The 12,767-nt window shown below is 36.5% G+C and overlaps 1 protein-coding gene across 2 annotated transcripts in view; it reads right to left on the reverse strand.

Moving 5' to 3' along the window:
- Positions 1–540: 540 nt before the first annotated feature.
- The window catches only part of poln (polymerase (DNA directed) nu), a 59,614-nt gene continuing 47,387 nt past the window's right edge, over positions 541–12,767 (reverse strand). For both annotated transcript variants that reach the window (XM_026266933.1, XM_026266932.1), the window contains exons 19-26: positions 10,860–10,971; positions 9,906–9,988; positions 5,915–6,046; positions 2,744–2,854; positions 2,589–2,664; positions 1,712–1,779; positions 1,112–1,173; positions 541–769 (exon numbers count right to left, since the gene is read on the reverse strand). In XM_026266933.1, coding sequence (XP_026122718.1) covers positions 677–769; positions 1,112–1,173; positions 1,712–1,779; positions 2,589–2,664; positions 2,744–2,854; positions 5,915–6,046; positions 9,906–9,988; positions 10,860–10,971 — 737 coding nt within the window. In that variant the 3' untranslated portion in view covers positions 541–676. The remainder of the gene's footprint in view (positions 770–1,111; positions 1,174–1,711; positions 1,780–2,588; positions 2,665–2,743; positions 2,855–5,914; positions 6,047–9,905; positions 9,989–10,859; positions 10,972–12,767) is intronic.

Below are 12,767 nucleotides of genomic sequence, written 5' to 3' on the forward strand. Positions count from 1 at the left end.
CAGAAGACCTGACGCCACAGACGGACACTTAAAATCTGGGTCAGTGTGTGTGTGTGTGTGTGTGTGTGTGAGTGGACCGTGTAACCATGAGACAAAGATACAGAAAAAGGCCAGTGGGTTGCTGCCAAGCGAGTTGTGAGGTGCCGTGAAAACGGAAGAGATAAGATTAATGTGTTTAAAATGGAGTGAGCGAGACTCACTAAATGAGGACTGAGTTTATTAATATTCATCAGGAGACAGACGTTCCAACACAGCAGCTGAGAAACAGCACCATCATCCCACCAAGCCAATAATACGTATGAAATTATGTCATCTTGATGACAAAGCCCCATATTTATTATTTGTTGAAAGATGTATTGAAGGGCATATGTCAGCATAAGATGTACAAACAGTGTAAATGAACAAAAAACAAACAAACAAAAAAACTGATTTAATAGCTACTTCTATTCTCGAGCAAAGAGATACTAGCTTCTAACAGTGAGAAGAAGAACCAAATCCAACAGTAAAAGGATAAAAATTATTTAAGAGAAGCCCCCCCCCACCCACCCACCAAAAGAACTGGTACGATCCAGCTTGCTCCTACCGTTGCCCTCAGATACATCAGTGAGAAACAAGAATTGGGAACTGCAGCTGCCCGGTTACCATAGTTACAGGATGGAGAGGAAGAGCAGGCGACTCAGAGAGAAGTAGCTGTAGTTGTGCAGGGGAGGTTCATGTCGCACAATGAACCCCATGATGGTCCCGTGGACATTGAGACTTTGAGGGGCACCTGAAAATAGAGAGAAAGGAACTGGGATCACTAGAGTGCCTGATCTAGATCTGCTGCATCATTTAATTTTACGGCAATTTAAGGTCGTCTGGAAATGCAGTTAAGCTTAATTAGGTTACCAGTCAAACCCTATGACGTAATGAATTGCCTTTATAGTGGATAAATCTGTTTGAAAGTCTGTCTGATATGATCAAGGCTTCTATTAGAACTATAAAATATGTCTGAAGCAACAAGGAAGAAACGTGGATCACGGCTTGTTACTTTCTCTATATTCAGAAGCTCTTTATTGTAATAAGATAAATTGACCATCATTTAAATGAAGTTGTGTGGGTGTACACTTACAGAGAGATTCACTCCCAAATGTTCAACGTGCTGAAGAGATTCCATGGTCTTCTTCACCAACACTGTTCACCAACAGAATATTCACAAAATTTTTACATGGCCTGTGCTTTTGTCTCTAAACTAACTGATCTGATTTAATCCCATGCTATCTCATAAAAGATTTAACAATGAAATATTTAGATTAAAATATTAGTTATGCTGTATTGACAGCATTGGCAGCTTGATACTTGATACTTCATTTGCTATCAGTGTCATTATCTTCATTATGTTTGATGACTGAAATAAAATAAGTTGAAAAACTAAAATTAGTAACTGAAAATAAATAAAAATGGAAAATAAAAACTACAACTGAACCAAAAACAAACAATAAAATAATAAAAGTAACTAAAAATGTCTAAAGTTTAGACAAAATATAAATTTGATATAGAAGTATAAAAGCTAATTCAAAGTATTAATAAAGATATCTAATTGTATACAAATAATATTAAAATAAAACCACAGAAAAAATGAGATTATTCGCTCAGAGCTAATTGAAATGACCTTTTATTTCACCCAATTTATTTTATGTCTATATAAAAGGACTTGTGCGGTCTCCCTCACCAGCAAACTGCTCCAACTGTGAGAACTCTACTTCAAACAGCAGCTCATCATGGATTTGAGCCACCAGCCTAAAAAGATAAAGACATACAGAAACTAGATCAATGGTAATGTGGAGATATAATAACCAGACTGTGACCACCAACCCATGATGCATTTAGTTTTGGAATGTGACGGCAATATTACATTAGATCTGTCAAGTATTCTTATTGCTCTACACTGGCCATCTATTGCAGACATATCTTCTAACGCTCGCTGAACAGAACAGAAAGAGACTTGGAGGGAGGGGGGAGGAGAAAGAACGAAGGAGGAGGGACAGAGGGATGCTAACAAAGATAAATGACTGTAATATAGAGGGCTGCACAGCAAGTTGAGTGATTCACACAGAAGGGCTGAGGGAGAAAAAAGCAAATGAGAAAATCAGGGATGTGTGTGTGTGTGTGTGTGTGTATATATATATATATATATATATATATATATATATATATATATATATATATATATAATATAAAAGAATAGAAGGAAAGGCATCCTTGGATAAGAAATATTGTATTAGCACATGTAAAATGAATATAAACCTAGATTAATAAATGCTGTGAAAACAATTTTCTTTGTTAGTGAGTGATGCAATAGAATACATTAGAGGGATGGTTGTCCAAAATAAATAAACCTGTATGACTTACTTTCTTCTTTGGAACATGACAGTAGATATTTGAAGAAAAGTCTTTATGTTTTTATGTCCATACATTTAACGAACTGAAACTTTCTGAAAAAAATATCTGCTTTTCACATAATCAAAATGTATTATTCAGCTACACTTGGGATTATAAGAGATGGAGGGAGTGGAGAGTTGGACGGATGAATGGATGGATGGATGTACCTGGCAGTGTAAGGGGCAGAAGCCACTTGAGAGCAGATTTTGATCATTGCCATTTTGGCTAGGTCTGCAGCTGAGCCTGATGGGACACACACAGCCATTGTGACCATCAGAGATGTGGCAAACGTTACAAACACAAGAAGAAATGCACAAAATACCCTGTAGTACAAAGTTGACGGCCTGTCTCTCTGCTTGGTTTCGAAGGCTCCAGTCAGCAGAGTGAATTTGAGGGAGGGAACGGCGCCTTCCCATTATGGACTTGACAAAACCTAAGGCATCAATAAGAAAGAACACGCACAGCAACTTATACACTCTTTCAGCTTTATTATACTCAGTCACTCATTCACACACAAACTCTTTACGAATCACTCATGCCAGTGCATTCCGGGGTAAGTCAGACAATAGGTCAAGCTTTACACATAAATCCCTGTTGGAAAAGAGTGAGGTCAGCCAGTGGACTCATTCAGAAAACCTTTTTCCCAGAAGCACAGAGACGCCAGGGGCGCAAAGTTATGGGGCACATAGAGTTGCATACGTGTAACAGTGTTCAGGAATGTGTGTGTGGCTTAGCGTGGGTATGTCGTATGAACAGATAACACTGATGATGCGTCACCGGAATGTGCTATTGTGTTTCTCTGCTATTGCAGATGATGAGAATGGGTGTTGCATCTGTGTTTTTGTTTGTTTGTGTGCATTTGTTTGGGGCATATTCTTAGTATTTTTATGGGGAAAATGTTTTTAATTTTATTAACAGATAAAACCAGGTGACATATGCAAATAAATTTCCTTTGAACAAACTTCACTTCTCTGAATCAGATTGGCAGAGGTGTAAAATAATTGAGTATTTTTACTTGATTACTGTACTTAAGTATTATTTTCGGGGATTTGTACTTTACTCAATTACAATTTAAACTGACTACTTGTAATCAAGAAAAACTACATTTCTGGAGAAAAAAACAGTACTTTTTACTCCTTACAATTTTATTTCATCTTGAAGAGTACATTATATTTTTATTTATCTACTGCACATTAAATATGGTAAACAGAAGCTTTGGGTGTTCTGCTGGGTTTCATTTTAATTGTTAATTAACTAAATATATGTTTGACCTGGACCATTGCATTTTTTAGTTCTCTCCCTTTAACCATTCTTCTGTATTGTCTGTCAGGAAAAAGAAGTACTTCTAGTTTTTTAATACTTGAGTACAATTTAAAGTTGTTCTTTTATACTTTTACTCAAGTATGATTTTGACCAGATACTTGTACTTTTAATTGAGTAAAATATTCACTGAGTACTTTTTACATATCTGCAGATTGATAGTTAATGTTAACTAACTGTTGACCATTTTAGAGGACATATGAACTACCCTCAAGTTCACAGAATAACCACGGGTGTAGGCCAGATTAACTACCAAACTTTTCGACAAGCAGAAAATGTCCAAACCCGTTTTTGTAAAAGCTATTTTTCTTTGCTTTACCAACATTTAGAAACGAATAACATTTTCAATGACATATGTTTTATTGTGGCTTAAAAAGATTCACCACTTCCATTATCATTCTGAACACAAAATAAGATATTTTAATAATTTTGATATTGGTGACCAAACCATTTTGGCAAAACATTCCATCATATGGATTAAAAACAAGACATGTCTCAAAATATATTCTTTCATGTTCTACAGAAGAAAGTCATTTATTCATAAAGGTATAGAAAAACATTAAGGTGACAGCTTCAACAATGACTATTCACCTTTGGGTGTAATTTCAATTTAGGTGTCCAAATACTTTTTGGGGAACTTTGGTGCAGGTCCACCATCACAGCATGTATCAGAAGAGAATATGTTATTTTCCTTTTCACCTCTGAGAAAGGTCCTGTGTCTCTCTAAATCAAAAGCAGCACAGGGAGTCTCCCTGAGCAGAAGATTAGATGCAATCACACTGCTACTGGAACTCCCTGTTCTAGAACAGATTACCAAGAGAGAAAGCTCAGTCTTTACAGCCCTTTCCTGTTTCGTTTTCTTGATTCTTCCTCGCTCTCAGAACCTGATAAAATTTCCAGCTTAAATCATAGCAGGTGTTTTGTTGCTGTGTTCGAGGCTTTGTATAGATTCCTCCAGTATTTATTGTGTAATGAGCACACTGGTAGCAATAATAACATTACCTGCTTGACAGACAGGAGTGCTGTTGGAGTTGACTAATTTGGCCAGGTGTATTAATTTCGGTGGGGGGGTGGTAATAAACATAAAATTTCACAAGATACATTTTTGAAGGGAAGACAAATAATACTAGCCTGGTAAAAACAAACTCTGCTACTTTGCTTTGCTTCGTAGACATAATCTGGAAGGGCATAATTGACAAGCGTTTACTTTCTCATGGGAGGATTAATCATCAAATGATTAATCGCAACCAAAATAAACGTTTTTGTTTACATAATATCTGACTGTGTACTTTGTATATATAAATATAAACACATGTAAATATTTTTAAAATATATACTGTATGTGTGTATTTATATATACATATTAAATAAACAGTATACATATGGTATGTCAATTTTTTTTATTTTGAATGCGATTAATCACGATTAATCGTTTGACAGCACTAATAAATTTATATAGCAACAAATCAAATACGTTCTCTTTTATTACTAACCTTATGCGATTGTATATAATGATATAATTACTGGATCATCTGTTTTTTTTTTTTTAGATTTCTTTTTTTATTAGGACAGGACAGTATTTAAGATAGGAAGCGGAGGGAGAGAGAGAGAGAGAGAGAGGAGGGATAGGATTGGAAAAGGTCTGTGAATCAAGACTTGAACTGAAGCGCAACAACATTATATGTCAACGTGCCGCCCACGAGGCTACTGGCACTGAAGGGCCTTTATTCTGGCTGTTAAATATTCATACTTAACTAATATTTTATGTCACCTTTTATTTAGCTACCTTGCATTGTTCTTTATTTTGTTTCGCCATACATTGTATTAATGTTTATCATTCCAATACAATAAATACTCCATAATTTGTAATAACAGTAAAATGGCCAATAAACTGTGCATTTGATATTTTAAAGCAACACTGAGATGAAATATAATAGAATATAATGGCAGCAGAAAATGTAACAATTTAAGTCACAGCAGGAGAAGAAAAAGAAAGAGTATGTGTGACTTAAGTTCACACCATGGTGTAAAAACCATGATGTGTGTAATATTAGTGAAAGTGTGGCCTAACGGCAGCTCTATATTCACACACTGAACTGTGAAGTGAGTGAGTTTTGTGAAAGTGTGTTTGCTTAGTTTTTTCAACACTACTCTGTGTTTATCACACACACACCTTGTTTGTGGCAGTACTGGATGGTGTGCTGGATGAAGGCCGGCACCTCTCTATACGTCTGTAGGAAAGTGTCCTGAAAACGACTGGCCTCCTCTGCACTCACACCCAAAATACCAGACAACCGCTCTCTTCCTGTGTGTTAGGGTGTCGAGAAAGAAGGAGAGAGAGAAAATCAGTGGACAGAAGCAACTGAGCACAGAAATATTCCATGCTTAAAACAGTTCAAGGTGAGACAAAAAGACAAAATGAGGTGAGATGAGGCACACAATGATTTTGAGAAATAGGTTAAACTGAGCAGCCCATTCTCCCAATGTTGCTATGACGACAACTACCATGACAACAAATGTGATGAAATAAAAACAAGATATTATGGGAGAGTGATTACTTTTTTCACATCTACTGATATTGCTTATGTAAAACATCACACACAACATTGTCATCTGTTAGGTTAACAACATTCTTCCAATAATTTGATTTTGTATCCAACAGAAGATTGAAATTCATACACAAAGGAAATGATTGGTTCTGTGAATTATTACAGAAATTTTTGAATGAAGAATCACGTGACACTGAAGACTGAAGTAATGACTGCTGAAAATTCTGCCTTGCAATCACAGGACTAAACTACATTTATAAATATATTAATAAATAGAAAACTATTCATTTTAAATGTAATATTTCACAAAATTACGGTTTCACTATTAAGTCTAAAGTTTTGTTGTTTTTACCATTTTTTTTATCATCAACCAGGCAAAAATGATAGCTCTGATGTTGTATAAAATTAATAGCACACCACACCTTATTAGCCACACAGTTTGAAGTACAGTATCATCATGTCCATAGCACAAATAAGCTGCGTGCAAGAGTTTATACTTGGGTCTAATGGTTGGTTCAGATCACTAACCCTACTTATAGTGTTAACAACACTAGTAATGCTTTGCTAGCAGTACGAATGAATACCAAGGAAATACTGGCATCAGATGTGGTGTAGCTACTAACTAACTTAGAAAGTGTGCAATACTCCACCCAAAGAATTTCTCATCAGTCCTACTACAGAGTAACAACTAGTCACATGACATAACCAATGTTACATGCTTTAATTTACGTACAATGACCTGTTGAATAAAGCAGGACCAAGTACATATACCAGGAAGACTCAGGTTCATTTTTATCTGACCTTCTGTGTGCCTGTAATTGAGATTATTTCTAGACAGAGAGAGATGACTATATGAAGCATGCGAGCAGGGAGATGAAGGCAGCAGGAGGCATGCAGAAGTGATAAAGATTGCGTCACTGTGCATTCTCACTGGTTCAGAACATTTGCTCTCTAGTTCTCCTCCTTTTGCCTAATTACTCCAACATCTTTAAGCCATTCTTCTCTCTGGGATACTCAAAAGTTAATCTCTCATATTCTGACCCACTTGTGTCGTATGTATGTCCAGCCCCCCGCCTATGCCTGTGTGTATGTGTGTTTAATTTTCTTCTATGCTACACCTCCTTTTAGTATTTGGTAACCATGGCAATCCATCGCTTTCTGCAAGATTATCAACATATGCTGACACTGTAGTGCTCTCACCCCCTCTGTCTCTCATTCACTTTCTACCAGCACTCAGTCACTCATTATTCCCTTCCTCACACTCTCTCTCTTTTTCTCAGCTTTCCTGATATGACATTATGGTCGAAATGAAAATGTTTTGTTCTGCCTCAACAAGCCGAATGCCTCCGTAAGAGTGCAATAAATGCATTTTTCTGTATTCAGCAACTTCAGTGCTCAAACACATTTTGGTGAGCCACTTGTGAGATGCTGGACTGAAAAATATAAATGAGAGAAGAAGCAAAAAGACAGAGATAAATTCAAGCTGACCCAGTTAAAGTAAAGTAGAACAGTGACACCCTCCTTCAGTGCCTCCAAACACACATAATAAGATTCTTCTCTAGTAAGGTTGTAGTCATGGAGGCCACATTCCGGGAGATCTCTGTTAGCAACCACTATGAACAATAAGGCTCTCTGCACTTGACTCAGACTAAAGCCCTTGAGTCTGGCCCATAACGTTTCTCTTTCTATTTCTTATCTGTACCAATGTCTATCTCTTTCATTCTAAAAAAAATAATAATAAATGAATGTATCTCTGCTTTGCTTATGCCACAATCATCCACACATATATGAATAAACATAGTTTACTTACATTTTTTTCATGTTTTCAAATATTCATCAAATATTTTTTGCCTGTTTATTTATTTTTTTCTTTCTCTCATTTATATTCAAAGCTTCCAATTCTAAATTGAAAATGTTCCCATTTTTAACTAAAAGGGTACACTGGAATTCAAAAGGTTGGGGTCAGTAAATTATTATTTTTTCTCATTTAAAATTCAGTTTCCAAATGCAAAAAAAAATTTTTTTTAAGGGCTCCGTAGATTTCCAAAGTTTGTGGTCAGTTTATTTTAAAGAAATAAATACTTTTATGTGACTTTTGCCACTACTGATATTGATCTACAGTATAATACTTTCATTCAGCAAGAATGCATTGATTAAAAGCAATAGTAAGGCCATTTATAAATAATGTTACAAAATGTTTCTATTTCATATAAACAGTGATATTTAACTTCATATTCCTTAAAAAATCCAGAAGAAAAATGTATTGCAGTTCCACAAAAATATTAAGCAGCACAACCGTTTTGGATGAGTTTCAAAATTAAAAAATAAATACATTTAATAATTCAAAACGTACATTTCTGACACTCATTCACCCTCATGTTGCTTTAAATGGGTCATATGATGCAATTTCAAGTTTGCCTTTCTCTTTGGAGTGTTACAAGCTCTTGGTGCTTGAAGAAGATCTGCAAAGTTGCAAAGTCTCAAATCCAATGAGATATTCTTTATCAAAATAATAAGACTCTGCCACGCACCCCTTAAAAGGATCATTCAAACATGCCCCACATGTCTACGTCACTATGTGGAAATATTTGCGTAATGCCGCCCAAATGTTCACGCAAAGAAAGAAGGTTTCAGTAACCGCAGTTAGTGTTGAAGCAGCCATGTCAGGTAGATGCTGTGTTTTTCTAGGAGAAAGCAAAAGCACTTTATTTAAGATTACTTACAACAGAACAGCAACGCATTTAATGGACGACTGTTACGTGAACTTAGGTGAGGAGGTCATTCTGACTTTGCTATGACAATCTGGCACTTCTGAATCAGCCACTGTAAGTATGTTTTGTTATTAGTTTATTTTCAAATTTGGAGTTCACATTGAAGTCAGCTGTCTTAACCGTCCGTGGCTTGTGTACTGCAAACACATATGAGTTTCATCACTGTCTGTCACGCGACTCTGTTCCCCTTTTGGGCTTGAATTGATGGTTAAACTAAGGACATTATTAACTTTACATTAATAATTACATTAAATTTATTTTGAAAGATGAAGCTCACGATTATGGAAAGGGGAGTTACATGTTTGCTGTGTTCGGCCAATCACACTGCACTGAATCAGTTGGCCAATCAGAGCAGACTGTACTTAAATACTTAAGGAGGGACTTTATAGAAAACTACGCATTTGAGAGAGATTGGGCATAGAGGACCTACAATAATTTACAGTATTTGAAAAATAATAAGCATGTCAACATATTCTGTTACACCAAATACACAAAATAATGATCTTTAAAAAAGTAAGTAATGCTAATGCTAGTAATGGCTTTTGACTCTAGACATTCCTGTGTGCCATCACCCTGTCAGTGCTGTCAGGATGTCATTTTCTTGCTGCTCCACAGTAATTAGTAACATGGTATTTTCGGTTCAGGGGAGCGCCCATGAGCTGGCATGAGATGCCAGCATGCAGGACTTCATGATACTGTGTCAATAGGCACTAAAGAGAAGCTGTGTGGTTTAAGTTACCAAAACAGCACCTTTAAATTGAAGGTAAAATTCATGATAAACAATGTCATGTTCTGAACTTCCTGTAGATTGAAGTGAGCATGTATTATGAGTAAAAGTTCTCACCAGCTCCATAAACCACAGAGTAGACGATACGCTTGGCATGCTCTCTGTCCTCCAGACTTACTCTGTCCTCACTCACACCCTTCCTAAAGACAAAAACAGAGACATTTATGTAATGAAAGTGCTAGCAGTGCTGGTATGCTGGAGGCATCAGTGTTTGTAAAGTGACAGGGAATCAGAGGCTGTCCAGCAGATGTCTTACTGCATTAGAGCAGCGGCCAGTGTGGGGTCAGCACTCACTTCAGCACTTCAACACTCAGCTCTTTTGGGTGAGCAACACACACACACACACAAGAAGTAATATGCTAACAGCAATGCTGTGATGATCTGTGGTCATTAGAAAGCGAAGTATATTTCTATCCTCACACAAAAACTGGGCTCATGTCAGCAATCAAATCACACTTTGTCTGGACAGGCCCGTCACCATGCGCTATGGTAACTGTGGAGATGTGAGCATCAGACTGGTCGTCTCTCATCTCTCTCGATCATTTTTCGGTCTTGCACTCTGTCTGGTTGAGTGCATACAGCCTCAGGGTGAAACACACAGACTGGTACTGCAGGACACTGTGCACTCTTGTCAGTCTATTTATTACCTTTTGCTTGTGTGACAAATAGAACATCTAGCATTGTTTAAACTCCTTTTGGCCAACTCTCTGTGACTTCCTAACCTACTACCCAAAGTATGAACGTTACACTTGGTTGGTTGGTTTGTTTTTAAGTACCACATGACGAATACATCCAAAAATAAGTTTTTTTGCAACATTATAAATGTATTTACGGTCACTATTGATCAATGCAACGCATCCATGATGAAAAAAATGAATTTATTCTTAAAAACAAAACAAAAAAACTTTCTGGCCTGACCATGCATGCTTATAAAAACGCTAAACAAAACAAAAGCAAAAATGTGTTCTGTATGTGCATTATATACACTTATATATGGTAGTGTGTACCCACCACTGAGCTGCCAGCATGGTGAAGGCGTCTGCTTCAGTGTTCTGAAAGATTCTCAGCAGCTGTGGGTCAGCTGACAGGTGAGCCAAGAGACGCAGCTCCACCTGACAGAAATCTGTACACACACACACAGATTCAGATGTCATAATGACCTCTTCCAAACTTAATCTTCAACCACAACTTTCATAACTCCCATTCCTAATAAAAAAATAAAAGGGGAAGAAGATGACAGTGAGTGGTGTGTGTGCTGGCATCTCTCCCATCTGTGTCAGCAGGAACAGTAATGCACCCAGCCGCTTTTCTGTCAGATGAAAGCAAATGTGTGAGAGGATAAGTTCACATTGCGATACAGTCTGTGTGTTTGTGTATGTGTGTGAGATAGAGAGAGAGAGTATTGCACACTGCAGTGACTGTCAGAGTGCTGACTCACCCTCACACACACCAACATTGGCACTCAGCAATGTCCATTATGTAGATTATGAGATAAATTGTGTGCATAAATGTTGTATGTAAACTGGTATATCTAGCCATTTCAGAGTATTCTGAACTTTATTTGATAAGGTAAAAATGGAGTGAGGTCCTGAGAAGAGAACAAGTTATGTGGTTGTTACTGGCCTTTATTGATGTGTTTGTGTGTGTGTTCAAGACCAGTTTCAGGGAAGAAGGGGGAGGAAATGGCTTATCTTTGGCAGAAACAGCAGCTCAAGTGTAAGTTAATCAGATCTAATTTGTCCACCATCAGTTGAAGGTTTGAACGGACAATGAAGATGGCAATAGAGCTCTTCATTTTGGATGCATTTCATCACAAAAAATGTTCAACTAAACAAGTTGAATAAGACCATATTAATAATTTCAAATTTTAATTTATTTAGATATTTTAGTTTGAGGTTTCTTTGAAGACCAGATGTCCATTTTGGATTGAACTACATCCAAATTTATTCTCTAAATGAGATTTCTTTAAATGAGCTACTGTCAACCTTTTCCGGTATCATGATGGCTAGAAACACAATAGCAGCAATTTAAGTTAAGATTAATCTAATATGCCTAAAGTACAGACCCATATCACCGTAACTGAATTCCCTTTACAGCTTCTTAAGGCAGTTTGTCTGATTAAGTCTATTCCTGGACTAGCTTCCTGTGTTTCTAGTAGCTTGTTAAATGTCAATGACCTTGTGTCGTGATAACTTTTTGTCACAGTTCTCAGAATAATGACAATAAAGGTTGAAGATAAAAATGTGTATGCAATGCATTAAGTCATACAAAACAGCTAAAGTAACAGACTTGAGTAGTGAGCAAATATCGACTAACCATTACTTGTTGTTTTGTGCATTTCTAGTTCAAACCTCACTTCTCAAACAAGTAACAAACTAGAATTTTACTTTTTCAGAAGAAAATGTGAGTGGAGCATGTCTGCGGAAAACTCTCAAAATGTTAATGTGTTAATCAGTGTAAATCAATGAATAAATGTTAAAAATCATACTGACCACCGTTCAGCAAAATTTTGTGAATGAAATCCATTTATTTCAAAAAAGAAATCCACATGATCAGGAATTTAAAGTGAAGGGCTAAAAACTTCATGTTGATTTCACTCATGTTCAGTTTGGTTGTGTGAATTCACCATAAGAACCAGCAGAATGCTGTTTCAGACATTGCAGATATTGACAGTGAACCTTTTTTCACTCACAAAATGAATCCAAAATTTAGCTAGAGTTTGAAATTCTGGTTCCTAGAAGCTTGCTCTTGTTTTTACGCATTTGATCTTTAGATCGATTGGAAAATCAATAGTACAATGTTCAATCAGTGGTTTATAATGAGTTATTATGCAAGGTTTAATCTTAAATATTAGCCAAAGTTCAATCAAGCACCAACAGTCTGAGCCTTTTTATGGCCTTTTAGTGCCAGATTTTTGTC

The sequence above is a fragment of the Carassius auratus genome, chromosome 7 (genome assembly GCF_003368295.1).
Source record: "Carassius auratus strain Wakin chromosome 7, ASM336829v1, whole genome shotgun sequence".
Classification (NCBI taxonomy): Eukaryota; Metazoa; Chordata; class Actinopteri; order Cypriniformes; family Cyprinidae; genus Carassius; species Carassius auratus.